Raw genomic sequence first — 18048 nt, forward strand, 5'->3', positions numbered from 1 at the left:
GCTGGGAAAATGTACGATTGTGGTAGGGGCTGACCATTTATTTAATTGTGTGGTGAGTACCATATGATGAGAGGGTAAAGTTAAATTGATGATTCAGGCTACCCCAGCCAGGGTACAGTTTACATGGCAATTATGCTGGGTCATCTAAGTGTAATTGGCAAGTAATTTGGTAAGCGAAGGGACATGACAGCTCATTTACACGGTGTTCACTGAGCAAAATTTGGGGACATTTATCAACCACTCTAGAGTGCGGAGTGGTTGCATTGATATCCCCGGATGCTGCAGGCCATCGCATGCCTGTTTGTGGAATGAGTCTCGAGGCTGGCACTCCTGACGACGGTGGTTAGTTGTGTCCAGCATGCTAGCTAGGCGCTTTCACTCCAAACTGACTGAAATCACAGCTCTTTTCTCAAGGAGCTCCTGGGTGGGAAACAGACACACCAATAATTTTAGCGGAGTGTGGTTAAGTGGAGGCTGGAGCTTGCAGAGATGCTGTGGATGTATGCTAAGGGAGGGCGAGCTTCTATGGTGGAAGATCAGGGAAGCCTTGCTGGGGATGGGGACACTGAATGGAATTATGGGGCTTTGCTGAAGCAGCTCTTGGCCAGGCAGAGGCACAGCGGGAACAGACAGAATCCCAGAGGAGCCAGTAGACCAGGGGTGAAGGGACTCTCAGAGTTGACCTGTGACAGGACCTGCAGTCAGGTAGGGACTGAACCTGACACCTAAACCTGGCCGGTCATTCGAGGACTTCAGAAGAGGTGGGCCTCTATCTAGATGTTTTGAAGACAGATTGTTTGGTATAGTAACAATTACTGTGCTATTGTGAGATACTAAGCTCTGTTCTGGGTGTACTAAGGGATTTTTATCTTTATTCCCACCCAGGAAATAGGCACTAACATTCCTTTTATAAACGAGAAAACTAAATAGACAGAGGTCGCCCCAAGTTACACCGAGGGATGGAAGAGCTGGGATTTGAACATACCTGTCCAGTTCTGAAGCCCTTGCTCGCCGCTAGCCCTAGCCCACATCATGCCGTTGGCTTCCTTAGCACAGTCCCCTGGAATTGCAGACTAACTCTGTTCTACGGCCACCACTCCCACTGGGCTCTGAGCAATCTGCGAGGCTGGTGACTCGCTGTTCTGCCGATAGTCACATCTCCAAGGTCCAGATAGATGGCGCCTGTGTTGTCACTAACACACAACAGTTGTGTAGCGTTGAGGTCAACCTCACAAGTGAGGTGATGAGCGCTTGGAGCTGAGGCAGTGTCGGTGTGAAGAGGGATGGATGGAGACAGAAATTGGCTGGGCTCGGTGATTGGATTGGGCATGCGGATCTTGTTGGCATATTCTTGCATCACTTCTGATTTCTAACCAATACACCGGATGACTTGGCAAAAGAATCTGAGAACCAGGGAAGTTCACACTGCTCTCCACAGAGCTCTTAAATTCCTGGGAAGAACTATGTGGGCTCAGGATAAAAGTTAGAAGAGACTTCCCCAGAAGTGGCTAAAAATAGAAGGGACAGTGTGGGGACAGAACGGCCCTGGGGTAGATGAGTGGTTGGAAGGCCTTTGGGAGTCTTCTCTCTTTGAAATTCTTTAGTTTAAAGTAAATAAAACTTCTCCTGTTTCCTTTCCTAAACTGCCTGGATGAAAAAAAAAAGATAAAAATCAAACTATTCAAGGCCTGGAAAATATTGAGTCCAAATGCCTTGATTATAGATAAAGGAAGGAAGCCCAGAGGGTCCATGATTCATCCAAGGGTACACCCTGCCAGGGAGAAGGGGACAGGGTCATTGGCTTCTCTTCCTATGTCTCAGATAGTAACATTTTTGTTTTTGGTGTCCTTGTGGACAAAGCCCCTGGTAGATAATAACACAAAACCAACAGAGACTTGGTATTTGTCTCTAGGGAAATTAGAGTATTAACAGTAAGGGTGCCTGTCACATGGCTACCTAGGACATTTAGGACACTGAGAAGCGAATTTAAAAATCCCTGAGAGGAGTTACAGAGATGGCTCAGTGGGCTAGAGCATTTCATCGGCAAGCGTGAGGCCCTGAGTTCAAATCCTCAGGAGCCACATAAAAAACCAGGCCTGGCTGCACATGCCAGGAGCCCCAGCAATGGAGAACAGATTCCAAAAGCTCAGTTGGCAGGCAGCCTAGCTCGGAGGATGAGCTGGATCAAGCAAGAGACCCTGTCTCAAGGTAATTAAGAACAACAGAGTAAGACATCTCACATGCTGCCCTCCACAGAATGTGCACAGGGTCTCTGTAATGAATACTCACGTGCGTGCAACACACAGCTATACCACACATACACAACATACAACACACGCAAACCACACACACACACACACACACACACACACACACACACACACACACACACACACACTAAAATCCACACGGATTTCTTAATGCCTATTCATTGTCAATTATACAATTCTAATACTTTGCATTCACTGTCTCTAATACTCCATACTCTAGTATTCTTTTCACTTAATGTTTCAAAAAAAAACCCCTAAAACATAACCTGCTTCATGAGCTCTGACCATGGAAACCCCCGACCCCGCTGTCCTCAGATGATATTAACATTCTTTAGGTTTGTTTTCTTGCAGTCATCTTTGTCTTTGTAATGAGATGATTTCCATATTAACACCTATAATCTTATCAATATAATTTTGAGTCACTTTTTGTTTGTACATTCTATACAGTAGCATGGACTGCCTAGTCATCATTTAAATTGCAGTAGAATATCTTACCAGCTTCCAAGAGGTACTTAAATATTTACAGAAAGAGCTCTTGTTCTTGACTCCCGGGGTGTTGTGAAGGATGCGCTTTACACTGTGAGCACCTATGCAGCTAGCTTGTGTGGATGGCATTGTGGAGCAGTGAGCAGGGGCCGCCGGGCGCCTCGTGGTGGTTATAACTTGTTTCCTGGCCAGGGCCCCTCTGAGAGAACAAATAGTGTGTGTTTGGCCGGTGCAGAGCAGGTCCTGGGCAAAGAGACAGTAAGTGACTTCAAGCTGCGGCTCTTCTAACTAAACACATATTTCCCCCCTGCCCTTGTGAAAAGGCATGTTCTCGTTTTCTGAGGGAGCGACAATCTTTGTGTGAAGAAGTGTCACCCATGCCGTACTCATCATCCACACCATCTCTTCAAGTGACAGTGGGAGTAAGAGTTCATCAGTTCAACGTGCCTTTCACATTTGGAGACTCCTGACTAACAACCTCTGGAATTTATCATCAGAACAGCCAGAGAGCTCAATTCTGGCACATGCTGCTCTCACGCATGGAGAAAAACTTGAAAAGACAGAAGATTTGCTCCAACTTTCTTTCTTCTATCCATTTAGAAGAAAAAGCATACCTTTTTTTAATTAAAAAGACTATGCTCGCACAGAAACATCTGGCCCGTATCACCACGGCAGCCTCCTGAAATGGCCTGCTTGTCTCCAGTGTGTCCTTTTAAAAACCAAGTCTGCATGCAGCAGACAGCAAACCCTTTAGCTCATAGATCTGCATCAGTCGCTCCCATCCCTGGCATATTCTTCACGGCTCTGCCCTGATTCTTGGGGTGAGGTCCTGTGTAGTCCCCATTGCTCTCTCCCCTGCCTGCAGCCTGCCCCAGCCACATGGAGCACTCAGGGCTCCTTGCTTCTGCTTCTCCGAAGGGCACATCCAGACCTGTGTGCAAGTCAGTTCATCCCTCATAAGCTGTCTGCAGGCCGTGCTGAGACTGGATCTAATGGGCTCCCACAGCCCCCATCCAATAGCACTGGCCTTGTGTAGTATGTTTTAATTCAAACAATCAAACTTGAATCTTATTGGACAAGGCTATTATTGCACAATTTGGCTTGAGGCAGATAGCTCCACCACTTTGTATCACACATCAAATCCCACTTACACATGTATTCTATGCTAGGTCATAGGACTACACTTGTATTTATCTCCATGACCAAGTGGGCCAGACTGTAAGCTGCCTGAAGACTGGCATTGTGCACTGGAAATTTTTATATATGTAAATCTGGTAGGAACTGCTCAATAAATATATCAATTCTATAAACTGATGCCTTAGGGAAAAAAAAGTAAAATTCACTCAAGAAAGAACATGTAGCTCTTTTGGTCACTTGTGATGCTTTATAAGCATCCCAAGACTCGTGGTGCTCAGTGGACCTGGCAGATACACACAGGACCTGCAGGGTGGCTGAGTGTCTGTTGTATGATGTTAGGAGGATGGAACTGCTTTGGACATTTAAGCCTTTGAATGCGGTCATTCCCACATCTCCAGTCCTAGGATATCCTGCAGAAGCGATCATTTCTATGTTCCACGGTGATTTCCTTTATTTAATCCCATATGCACATCTGCGTGGTCTGCTTTGTCAGATCTGATCATGACTCAGGTGTAGTCATGAGCGTAACTGAATTTCCAACACATTCAGATCTATACAAGCTGATCATACCAGATGTTGTAATAATGCCATTGCCCATTGATTAACTTAGGATAATTGTTTTGATAATCCGGTCATTGGATCTTCTTTTTAAAAGAATGTTTTGAAAACTGACATTTTATTTATTTATTTTGTGTCCATGTGTGTGGATGGGGGTGTGCATACCATTGTGGGGGTCAGAGGACATTTTTGTCCTGGGGGTTCTGTCCTTGTACTAGAGATCAAAGTCAGGTTATCGGGTTTGGTGGTAGGCACCTTAATGCTTGTTAATATTTTGCTTATCCTGACACTTTATTTATAATTAACAAATTAATTCCCTTTTGTGTGTATATGAGTGTGAGTGTGTAAGCCAGAGGAAAATTTGCAGGAGTCAGTTTTCTCCTACTGCGTGGGTCCTAGAACTGAAGGCATCAGGCTTGTGGGCAAGTGCCCTCACCCACAAAGCCATCTCAGCCCTTCACTGAGATTTTCCTTCATCCTGCTTGCTCTCTTCTTGACATTCAGTTACATGCTGCTTTAGGGACACCGAAAAAGAGTTGGTGTTCCCTTGGATCCAGGCCACGCGTGTCTGTGGCATTTCACATAACCAGTGACATAGGATCATGGAGCACGCCCATGCCAATGTTCTTGCCACCGATTCAGTCTCTCAGAGAACTCTTTGCACTGCCAAGGAGTGGTGCAGGTGTGGCAGAGGACTGAAGATACCGTAGGCATCCTGGGGAAAATATGCTAACAGTGTAAAGGATGGAGACGTGTCCAGCTATCAGGTTGAAGACAAGAACAGCCTCAGAAAAGAAACAAAACCCTTCTTGAGGGAGAAGTGGGGGCGGCCCAAGGATGGCTTACTGAAGAATCCTTTAACAGCCTGAAATCCTACTGACAATTTTGCTAATGTGCCTGCTGGGCTGCCGTCTCAGGGGCCTGTTGTGAATTCCGTGCCTGATATTATTAATGGTAAATGGGCGCACCTGAAATCAAGCAATAATGTACCATTTGGGTAATAGTTATATTAAATGGTTCTTCTAGACAACATTGAGCTTATCAGATTATCTCGCTCCTAATAACGAATACCTTATCTTTTCCGATTTCCTAATCAAATATTTCCACATCATCCCCAAGTGCAGCCAATTCCAGCTGCATCCACACTGCACTCTCAGCTTCAATGATGTCCAATTGCCAGCCTCCTCACGGGCCCCTCCGTTCTCTCTGGCTCTGAGGCACAGGCCGGTTGTGCCTCTTGGGAAGCTGGTCGTCATCAGCCATTTGATACAGGTGAAGAGTGAGTCCATGACAGCACCAGGCTGAAGTTAGAGTGATGCAGAATTTTTACAACAGGTTTCTCCCTGAAGTTTGGTGCTTCTGAAGTAACCACATAGCTTTGTCTTTTCCCTGCTCCCTTTTCTGAAACCCGTGTACTCTAGACTGAGTGGCATTGCTTCAGTGTGGAGGAGCCTCAAGGCAGGGACAAAAAACAAAGATGTTATGCCTCACCGTAAGGTATAAACATTTAGTAATACACAGGTCCTGCCTTAATTGGACTGATCAGAAGTATTAAGGAGACTGAAGCAGTGGCTCCACAGATAATAGATCTATTGCTTTTTCAGAAGACCCAGGTTCTGACTCACAACCATCTATAATTTCATTTCCAGGGGAACCAGTGCCCTCTTCTGGCCTCCATGGGCACTGCATGCACATGGTGCACATACATACACACAGGCCAAACATCCCTACACATCAAATAAATACATCTAAAAATATTCTTAAACAATTATCTTTAAGAGGACCATCAAGATTCCTGAACACTTCATATTTTATTTTATTCAGCTGCCTATCTGTAGCAGGAGGAACAAATGTAAGAAATGCCGAGCAGTGCATAGGAAGCCAGATAGGGTCACTTTCTAGAATGTTCAGCTGAAATGTTACTATATCTTATGAGAGAGGTTGGCTGACATAATTCATCATCTTGAATTGCTTTGGTTTGAATCCTTTTCTCTATGCTGCATCTCGAATTTCTCTCATTTTCAGGTTTTCTTTTCATTCTGACTATATCTGTGGTACTTTAAAAAGATACCTTTCTCCAGGAAGAGAAGAAGAGCTCACACTCTCCACTGAGCATCCATGACAACACACCCTGTACCCCGCCCCAAGTTCAGGTGCCCATTAAGGACAGAATCCATGGTTTTTGGTCTCCAAGTCTCCATTGACATTATGGACTGCACACAGTGTGTGAATTACTGAATGAAGACCCGCTCTCATAATTTATGATTATCTAACTTCAATTTAAATTAAATCTAGCATGGAGTTATCGTAACCTGTGTCATGTTGCTTAATATCAAGCATAGTACAGTATATTCATGTATTGTCCCAAGATGTTTAATGAAAGAAAACACCTTGTCTATTTTGGAACCTTACCATGAAAAGGCAAAATTTAGTGTACTGTGTTTCCAATTGGCCAAGTTGAGGAATGGGTGCTTGCCCAAAAGACTAATGATTAATTCTGCTGCTGATGGGTACCATAATTTCCCTCCAATGGACTCCTGTGGTTGGAATCTCTTATAACATTTCAGAGCTGAAAGGTTTTTTTGAAACCATCAAAAACCCAAATATTTGAATTTCTCATTTAAACAGAAGCCCTCCTTCCCCCCAGCTAGAGAGCATTACTGATCACACCCAGCAAACGTTGACTATGCCCACAAACTTGTGAATCACTTGTGTGTAACGTGCGTACTCGCAATTCTTTAAATTGTGTACAATTTGGTAACTAAAGATGGAAACAGAGCAGCACATCTGTGATAAATTCTACAGTAGAGTCGCATAAGGAGCAGAAAGATAGGAGAGAGAACCATTTCAGAGAGTGTCAGAGGAGGTGTCCCGGAAGCAGTGACTGAGTTCGTTATGAACCGTGAGGGAAGTCGATGACTGTCATGAGGGGAAATGCTCATGGTGTACTTGGTGTGTTTATTAATAAGACAACATCACATCTTAAAAAACAAGCTTTTAAAGACAAAACCCCAGAAAGCATTAAACTCCCCCGTATAGCCCCTAACTGCACCTCTCCCTTCTGTGGTTCATGAAGAGTCGAGGCACAGGGGTGACTCAAAGCATACTGTATTAGTGGATGCATATATGTGCACGTAAGGCTACTGTGTTTTTCTGCTGACCACTTCTATGGTTTCATAACTAAAGAAAACTCACATGTGCAGGTGGGAATTCATTGCATTGTATTAAACACTGCTACTCTCGATATAACCTATGGGGTGTGACTTTTCATAAAAAACCTAATGAATTTCTAGGTTTGGTGAGCTTCTTCCAAACAGATGCACTATGCTAATCTAACGGACACATTTAGAGCCTGGACCCCAAATATCAATAGCTTTTAGTATTGCAAATTAGTCTGTCTGTTGGGTAAATTGGGCTGTGTGGTTCTTGATAAAAAAAGTAGCAAGTGATTCTGCACCCATGTGTCATGTGTAAACACCTCGCTGGAGCCTGATGACTGTGTGCTTCTTTGCAGAGTTTTAAGTTGAACGTGGACAGTCACTGTGCTCTCAAGGAAGCTGTGGAGGAAGAAGGACATCAACTCCTGGAGCTCATTGTGTCTCACAAAGCAGGTAAATCCTCCTGAAATATTGCAGGTCTTTATGTCTCCAGACTATTAAGAATGAAGAAGCATTGCTGTAAATTACTGCATATATTCACTTCCTTATGTATTATTAATATTTACATTATCAGATTGACCTTCAGGATTTATAAATGTTTCATATACTGCATACAATGCTGTGATACTTATAAGATGAAATACTGCCTCCAATGGTCTGTTCATTTTATTTGGGGCTTGCCATTCGCCTGAGTTCCAATTGAAATCACATTCCTGAAAACTTCACATTGACATGCTTTTTGATGTAGGAGCTCTGGAAATAACATTAAGATAATGAATGAGAGCCGTTCTTATAGACACAAGGCATATGCACTAGGCTGTACATAGATATCATTATGGATATAAGGCAGGCTGTCCATAGACATCTGATTATTTCTGTGCCAGTTCACACACGTGGATGTTTGGCATATTCTCTGTAGGTCTTTGCATTAGCAGAGGTTTAGGCCTTCAACCAGTTCTTAGACCAACATTGATGCATTTATGAAGAATGTATTATAAATAAAAAACAGTTTTATTGTATGGTCCCACTTATCTGGATAGTTGAAGACCATAAGACAGGGTGGGTTAAAGCTTGTTTGTGTTTTTTGTTTGTTTTTTGCTTACTATGTAAACAGGAAAAGAACAGCATTAAGCAGAGGTGTTAATGTCAAAGACTGCTGTCTTGATTCTGGCCCATTTACTGTATTTCCCATTGAATTACCTGTATCTGTCTCCAGACATCTTTTTGATCATTATAAAATCTCCCCACAGATAAACACAGGGCCTTGTGCTGGAGGTGTGAAGCTGTAGTCGTCATGACATCTATACATCACAATCTGTACCCCCCACACTGTTCTCACCAAACCAGAGTCGGCCTCAGTTTGTGCCTGGGCCTGTCCTCTTTTTGTGTAGCTAATATCTTAGAATTGCCAGTCTCAGTTCTGAGTGACAGATGGCAGGTAGTGGTGAGGTCATTGAAAAGCATGGATGTGGTTTGGGATAGCCACCCAGCTTTCTGGGTAGCAGACAGTGGCAGGTAAAGATGCAGCCGGGCCTACAGCTTGTGCTTTCCTTTGGGGAAGGACTGAAGGACATGCTGAAGATGATTGCCAGTCAATGGAAGGAGCTGCAGAGGCAAATCAAACGGCAACACAGCTGGATTCTCAGAGCTCTGGACACCATCAAAGCAGAGATACTGGCTACTGATGTGTCTGTGGAGGACGAGGAGGGGACGGGAAGCCCCAAGGTAAGTGGCTTGAAGTTTGCCTTAGTTCCTCTTATTCCTGTCTTCTTTTGAACTAGGCACCACTGAAGTTTTCTTTCCACCCCTAAGGCTCTTCGTTTCTAGTGAATAAACTTTGTAACTCCTTCCCCCTCTCTCTCCTTCCATATATATAGATATAGATATATATATAGCTTGGCTGAAAACAAAACAAAAGGCAAGAACTTTCAAGTTCTCTGGGAAGAGGTCTTTTTGTGCACAGCAGCAGAGCCGAAGGGGGCCAGGATTCTAGGGGTGGGAGGAAGGGGGGAGGCATAAAACATTTAGTAAACAAAACATAAAGCATCTTTAACATGAATAATCAGAATGGTTTTAAATTGTTTTGTTGCAACTATAAATCACTATAATCAGTGCAATCACTCAGCTCTGACATCCATTAGCCGCTTGGTTACAGCAAATTAACAAAGAAGAGAGAAAGTGATTCATTATCTCATTCCTGTTAATGACTATCAGATGCATTGCCTAATTAGGGGATGGTCATTGTAGTGCGAAGAAGGTCATATGCTTTGCTACAAATCTTTTTGCTCTGAGTGTAAGTTTTCCATAACGGTGCATGCGCCGAATACAGCAAGTATTTTAAAAACGGGTATTGGCATGTTTTGATTATCCATTTAGATTTATAAAATAGCCTGTGAGACATATGCCGCTGAACACCAAATGAAGTGCCTTTTAATACAGACTGCTACTGTTGTAAAGGTATCCTTTGGACCTAAAATGTGGAAAACAATTTTATTAATTCCACAGTTTGTTATAGTTTCTAATTTTGTGGCAGGAAGTCCAGAAATCCATTTCATAGTAGACTTAGGATCCGAGCATACTGTAGCATGGAGGGGAACAGATGGAAACGTTCATAGATTCTATTCCTGGCATGAACACAGACAGAGTAACATCATCAAATCACATTTCTCCATGGGCATTGTGCTCAGAGCAAGCACACTTTGCCCTCTGAGACTCAGATTCCTCAATAAGGCGGAGTTGGGACCCAGACCAGCCCTACAACAGGGAGACCACGCAGCTAGCTCAAAGCTCAGAGGGCACCCTTTATCTGTTGGAAACAGAAGTGAGTGGCAAGATCAGTCCCACCGGAAGGTCACATTTCCGGGAAGGAAGTGGCTTGGCACAGGAGTACATATTTTAGGAAGTGATGTATTCAGAGGTTCAAAGCTGCGGCTAACACCAAGGACTGGAGTGTAGTCAGCAGACATCTCCAGACAGAGAAAGCAGACCCCAGGGGGAAGTTGACTGGCCAAGGCTTTCACTGTGGAAGCAGGGCACGAAGGATGAGAAAGGGCACGAGTAAAATCTGGGTTGTGTTTTATCTATTTAACAAAGAGAGGGGTTGAGGTGTAGCCTAGAGGTGGAGGACTTGCCAAGGATGCATGAGGACCTACATTACATTGCCAACACCACAGAACAAGAAGGAATGCCCTCTACCTCCTCCAGTCTCCACGCACAGGCTGTCCTGCATTTGTGCTGTAGTCCTCATTTAACATCACAACAAACACGAAGGAGTTCTACCTGAACTCCTTTGCGCAGAAAAAGAGGCCCCTGAGAGGTTAACCAGTTTTCCTTAAGGGCACGCAGCTACTAAGTCTCGGGGCTGGGGTTTGAATCTGCACTTTGAGCTTAGGTGCAGGTTCCCTCACCGTCTACCCTCTGCTCCCTGCTGGCGGGGCTTGGGCCGCCCATGTGGGCTGAGCTTTAGAGATGCAAGCTTTTGGGGTGCTTTTTGAGACACTGGCACAAAACAACAAGGGCGACAGCAGAGGTTGGGGAGAGGAAGGGACACAGGGAAGGAGAGGCAGGGCTGCTCTGAGGGAGTGAGGGTCCATAGACCGGGTGGCGGGGTTGGAGGCGGGCTGGGGAGGAAGCTGCTGGCCTGTTGTAGGTAAGGGGAGGGTTCTGAATAAGTGGGAAAATGACCCCGAGTTTCCCTGTAAAGATGCATTCTCAGCTGGCTATCAGGCACGGGGCAAGGGTGGGCGGCTGGAGTGAGTGAGAGTGACCAAGGGACCTCCAGAGACTGCGCCGTCACCCAGACTGAGAGGAGTTCTGCCCTGGGGTTATGGTAAAGCTGTTCCACAGGACAGTTCAGTCAGCTCGTTTTTGTGAGGTGCAGAGAAGCTGCTTACTCAAGCCCGAGGAGGACAAACACATCAGCATTTTTAGAAAGCCTCCGCAGACCACAGGGGGGATGGCCCCATCCCAGAATCCCACATTCTAGCAGGAACCTCTGTAATAGGCTCAAAATCGCCCCCACCCCACACACGTACATGACCGACATGACTGAGAGGGTCGTAGTAAGTAAAGTGTTTAAACTGTATAAATCAACTGGGCTACATCTTATTCTAATGAAATGTTACATGGCCATTAAAAAACCGTGTTTTAGAAGACTTTGTAAATAGTAGATGATATCTATATGTAGCTATAGATTTTTAAATAACTTTGAATTTTCCAAATCTCTACCCTGAGCAAAAACTATTATAAAGAGAGGGGAAAAAAAAGGGTAAATACAAAGTTTAAGAGTTATTTACAAGGCAAAATAAGTGACATTGTGCTGTGGGGATGTGGGACCTGAATTTATCTATGAAAAGGGAGAATAAATAAATCTGATCCTTAAAGATCTGATTTCTAGAAAAACAGCAAAATTTGCTTTTGAATCATTCCAGAAGGGACAACATCTTGAGTTTCATCAGTTTACAGAGAATAAAAGAGAATAATTTTCCATGTTAATGCATTTCCTTCCCGTAGTACTTCCATGTCCTCACACAAGCAAACATTACCTCTGAAAACAATGACAAGACGAGATTGTGTGTGTGTGGTATCGACACACAGGGGACCTGGGAGCTGCAGAGCCAGGCGAAACCCCAGTCCTTCTGCTGGCTTCCCCAGTTTGGGCTGGGATTTCCTGGACAAATAAACACACCCATACTCAAGGATGAATGCAAAATAAATTTAAGGTTAAGGATATTATAGGGAAAAATCAGATGGTTATTTTTCCTATTTGTTTAATGTTTATGAACTGTTTTTCTTAAACCTGGGGCAAACTGAATACCAGGGAGGCTGAGACTCCAAGTTAGACTGTCTGAATTAAATGACTGAAGTTTACTGCTAGGAGTCCTTGAGACAACTACCTAGCTTCTCTGTGGTTCATATTTCTCATTTGTAAAATAGAGATAATGGGGCCAACAAGACGCTCAAAGGACAGAGGCATTCACCGTTTAACCTCTTGCCTGGGTTCAATCCCTGGAAGGAAAAAGCTGACAAATGGTTCTCTGCCCTCCACGTATGTACTGTGACATGCATAAACCAACCCCGCCTACCCCCTCTCACATAACATAATGATTTTTTTTTAACTTTTAAAAGGGGTAATGATAATTCCCACTTCAAAAATCTGTGACGTGGATTGTTTTAAAGAGTGCTCAGAATGAGCGGGTGTTTTGCGGAACACCTGCAATCCTAGTACTCAAGAAGCAGGGGCATTAGGATCCCTGAAGATTGAGGCCAGCCTGTCCATTATGTGAGCTTCAAGCCAACAGATGACATAAAAACAGTGCATAGACCAGAGCTTTGCACAGAATAAATTCTAAATAAGGCAAAATGTAATGTAGAAGCCTTCACATTCTAATGGCACAATGGACACATAATTATAATGGATTTAATAAAAGTCCAGTAGAAACTGGTATACGATGCTATAAGTATATGGAGGGAGGCCTCAAGGAAAGATCTGGAAGGAGTTGATTCTTTAAAATAGGGGTAGAAGGGCATTTGGCAATGTGAAAATAACGGGCAGGGGGACTAGCATGTTTAAAGACTCAGTGTGAGAAGGTTGGTATGTCTGGAACCCAGGACCACTGCCATAGATGATTATACTTGCCTGTCATGGTCTGCACTGAAGCTCCCAGTATGACAAAAGTGATCTCTACCAATTAGTGATTTGAGCAATAATTGACAGGATCCAAGTCATAAGGCCACACATACATATTACCTAAGAGTTTTGTCATGTAGTGTCAAGTAGTGCAAGCTGAAGTAGGCTGCAATGGAGTTCCTCCAGCCTGAGAGCGAGCCTTTCTGCTCTCTGTCCTTCACAGGAGGCTTCTTCCTATGATGTGACCTTGCTCAGGTCACTCGCAAGTTGCACCACGAAATGCATCCCCAAGCGAGGCGGTTATGATCATCTGTTTCATCTTAAACCTAAAAGAGGATCTAAAATTAAAACATAATAAAAATAATTCCAGAACTTATCTTAGGCTCACTTCAGAAGCTACTGGGAGCCTGAGAAGCATAATAGAAAATCTAAGGAATATATCTAGGGGGTATTTTTCTTTTTTACCTTGTTTGAGAGGCTGCAGAAAAGGGCTTGGTCTTAGAAATCTTGTAAAGGAGGAGGATAGGAGGAAATTCAAAGACTCTGGGAAACGTCTCCCCCAGGACTCGGCAGCATACCTTATTTGTTGTATTTCATTTTTTAAAAAAGTGTTTTCCCAGGACTACAAGATCTTTTATACATGGAAATAGAGAGTGAAATCCATCAGTTATAGAAACACAGCTTTATCATGCACATCCAAGAATTTAAAATATGCTTGTAATTATGTATTTTAAGAAATATTGATAAAAATGTTTCACCTTAAACTAGAAGTTTCACATTTTAACTATTTCAGTGATGTGCAGTTAGGAGGATTTCAAAATATAGTGACTACCCAAGGTCTAATAAATGCTACCATTTCTTTTTTTGATCTTTCAAGGTAAAAGCAGAACATCCTTAAAAAAAAAATTAATTGACATTGTCTCCTTTAAAATGTTCTTTTCTGCCCCCCTTTCTCTTCTGAAGCTGGCATCCTTCAGGACTTAGAATCAGGGCCAAGGTCTCCCCAGGTGACTCACCCAACTTTGCATCACTGAAAGTATGCAGTAACAGCTTCTTCATTCTTTTCAAGGAAACAGAGGAGTCTCTAGAACACAGAACACCTGCAGATGTCTTTGTAAATCCAGAAACCTTGCAGCCATGAGAGGGTGACCTGGCTCTGGTCCCAAGCAGCATATTCATTTCCTCAGTGATGCAGGTGTCCTGCTAGCTACTCTGGACTCCAGGGATGCTTACGTCATCCTCTTTCTCTGAGGGTCTTAGATGGAAGTCATCCTCCTTTGGAAATGGGTGTCAGACTCGTCAAGGACATCAGCTCAGCAATAGCTGGAGAGAAAGCTCACAGATACCTTTACATATGTTTGCTCAGGCCTACAAATGAGAATTTTAGCTACTGGCTGAGACTGGGATTTGTGCAGCTTTTGACTTGGGTAGTCAGTGGCTGCCTGACCTGTCTTCAGATGTCATGTGAGGGAGGTCCAGCATTAACACTCGCTCTGGCATGTTTCCTTACCGGATGCCCAAGTCGTAACCCAGTGCTTAGGAAAATGAACTATGGGTAACTCTGCTTAACTAAAGACGTATAAAGGAGTGATTTGGGGAACACATTGAGAAGATGCTCTCTGTATTAGATGATGCCTTTGGGGTAATATTGCAACCTGATGCTATTATTCTGGAATACAGTTTGATCCTGAATCTTTCAAAGCATCACTGAGACTAAGCATTGTCTCTGCATTCAGCTTTATTTTAGCTAAGAGATGTGTGTGCTCAGTATGTTCTTTCATATAAGTTCTTCATAAAGAGCATTAAAGTCATAAGTGGGAATCACATTTATATATTGTCAGTTCCTGTACAGATACACACTCTTGTTAAAAACTACTCAAGAATCCCTCCCCTTTTTACCCAAAGCAAAGAAAAACATAGGTACATAATGTCAAAGGGAACTAGAAATGAGATAATAAGGTTAAATTGTACCTAATATGGGGAAAAAGACAACAGGCAAAGGCCTAGCTGCTCATTTATTGAGTGCTGACAGGAGCCTCTGCCCAGTGCCGAGCTCTACACGAGAGAAGACATGCTTTCCTGCTCAGTGGTCTTATCATTCATGTAAGCACACAGTGTAATGCCTTGTCTAATGTGCTTTGGGCTATCTCAGATCTCGAATAATAGATCACCTAAGATTCAGATCATCTTAATTAGGATGTTGGCAGACTGAAATGGAACGGTGTTCTTGATGAAAGCAAATGAGAATAGGAAATACGTTGCCACTTGTACAGCATGCACGCAGAATCCTTCCCTAAGACAGCTCTGCCTCAGCCCTTCCCCGCTCAAGTGTGCCATCATCATCCTGCCTTGAGAACCCGGGGAGAGCCTTCTTCTACTGTGGAGCTATCAGTAGCCCCTCTTTGGTTAGCGCTAGGGCAACTTTTCTTCCAAAATGCTTTTCGAAATTCAGAAACAAAAGTGACTGACTTCTTCGAACATGAGTGTGGTTATTACATTTGGGATGAAACCCAGCCTGGGCTACAGAGTGAGGTTCAGGACAGGCTCCAAAGCTACACAGAGAAACCCTGTCTTGAACCCCCTCACCCCCCTCCCAAAAAAAGAAAGGTTTCTCTAATTTCCTTGTGGCACTTAAATTTGCGTGTTATCAGTCTGTGGTTCTGATGAGGTGACTGATGAAAAGGTTAAGGACATAGACATATCTAATGGTAGGTCAAAGTTCAGCTAGTGGCAATCTCTATCCTGGATTACAGGTGTATAAGACCATAGCTTATCCTCGGTCTTCCCACTGTATTTCAATTGCTGGTGGCCTTCACTATAGACATGTTTGGCTCAGCAAGGATCTGAGTGAAATTCTTCAGTGTTTCTTATCAACACATGGAAACTTCACTGGTGTTAGTAGGCATTTGACCCTTCCATATTTATTTAGTACTACCCAGAAGTTAAAAAGATATATGCTGTTGGTCACAAACTTAGAGTCTACAGAAAGCAGTCTTCTACTATCAGATTCACACTTCACCTTTCTGTTCATTATTAAGATAATATATATCAAGCACACTAGAGAGATTTTTTTTTGTTTTTTGTTTTTTTTTGTTTTGTTTTTGGTTTTTCGAGACAGGGTTTCTCTGTGTAGCTTTGTGCCTTTCCTGGTACTCGCTTTGGAGACCAGGCTGGCCTCGAACTCACAGAGATCCACCTGGCTCTGCCTCCCGAGTGCTTGGATTAAAGGCGTGCGCCACCACCGCCCGGCGAGATTTTTAATGCAGAGTTGAAGTCACCATTTTTTGAAACTCTGTAGTATACAAAAAGTAGTACACAAAAGGCAAGATGCAAAATTGCTTCTAAAAATGCTTTTAAATTATTAAGCAGATTCTTTGAAAGCTTGAAATAATGACCTCAGTGTGTCATTTACACTTTTTTCCCCTGGAATGTGTTGTTTCTGGCAGGAGAGTACTTGGCCAGCGAGAGCCCTGCCTGCTACAGGGATCACTCTCCTCTGGCTCCCGTGTTTATTAACTCACACAGGACTTCACATAAAACAGCAGCCTTACAAGTTCCCACCCTGGAGTCAACACCCTTAACACTTCAGACACTTGTTAGCTGTTCTCACCCCCAGAATGGAGAGGACCTCTATCCAGTGATGTCAGGGGCATTAAGATGCCCCACGCTTTACTCTTCTCTTTCAGATATACTTGAAAGATGGCTACTTAGATAGTTGCGATGCTACCAGAACATTCCCAGTCTTTTTTCCCATCATCCCACCATAAACAAAGGATGATACTTCCCCAAAAAGTTATAATATATAGATGTATATTAACATCCCTCCCCTCTCTCTCTCTCTCTCTCTCTGTCTCTCTCTCTCTCTCTCTCTCTCTCACACACACACACACACACACACACACATACACACACACACACACACACACACACACACACACACACACACACACACACAGACAGACTTTATAAGGAAACATTGACTGGATTGGAGGCCTTCTAGGCCAAAGCTCAAGGCCTGGTTACCACAGCTTTCAGGCCATTTTTTCTTTTAATTGTCTCCTGGACTAAGTAAAGTTGTGGGCCTCACCAGGGAGAAAGAACAGAAGAGGAAAAACAAACCCAAAGAAAAGACTAAGATAAATGGAACAAGAGACAGGAGAAGGGTAAAAGAAGGAGCCAGAGAAGTGACCCGAGACATTTGGTAGAGCCTAAATAAAGATCATTGCCTGAGACGTCACGTGGAGGCATCCTTCCATAGGCTGCCCAAACGAGTCTGGGCACTTAACGCTTTCCTGTCTCTCTTGAGTGTAGACTCTCTTACTTTCACTGTCTCATTCTGGAAACCAAACTCAGAAAACTCCTTTACATTTGACATCATAGATATCCTTGTATGAACCCCTGTGTGTTCATATAACATGGGTTATTAGTGGGGTTAGCATTTACAGCAGGGTTGCTACACTCTAGGTTCATGTTCAGTCCCTTTACTTTTTCCCTGATATAGTTAAGATTCATGCTAATATTTCATCTCATATACCTTCTAGTTTTTCTTTACTTAAAATGTGTTCCCTTTCCTTTTCTCTGCTTTTGCTCATGCCTTTCCCAGTCTATACTTCTCTTATTTATCCTTAAAATAAATGAATATTGACAGGAGCCTTTTAAATTTCATGTATATAATTTTAAGTGAAGATATGCAGTGTGATAAATACTTTATTAAGGTACATGGACCAAAGGGAAATGTGTAGAGGTGTGGGAGTCTGTCCGAGTCCAGCTCCAACCTGCTCCCACCTTCTAAAGGGCTCTTGGGTGGAGG

The 18048-nt window shown here is 43.4% G+C and overlaps 1 protein-coding gene across 1 annotated transcript in view; it reads left to right on the forward strand.

Moving 5' to 3' along the window:
• Positions 1 to 18048, forward strand: part of Akap6 (A-kinase anchoring protein 6) — a 441797-nt gene that overhangs the window by 223011 nt on the left and 200738 nt on the right. Inside the window, 2 exon segments of the mRNA XM_052738516.1 lie at positions 7966 to 8062; positions 9171 to 9334. Of these exon segments, the coding sequence (XP_052594476.1) occupies positions 7966 to 8062; positions 9171 to 9334 (261 nt within the window).

This window comes from Peromyscus californicus, unplaced genomic scaffold, assembly GCF_007827085.1.
Source record: "Peromyscus californicus insignis strain IS unplaced genomic scaffold, ASM782708v3 Scaffold_15__1_contigs__length_86483966, whole genome shotgun sequence".
Taxonomy (NCBI): domain Eukaryota; kingdom Metazoa; phylum Chordata; class Mammalia; order Rodentia; family Cricetidae; genus Peromyscus; species Peromyscus californicus.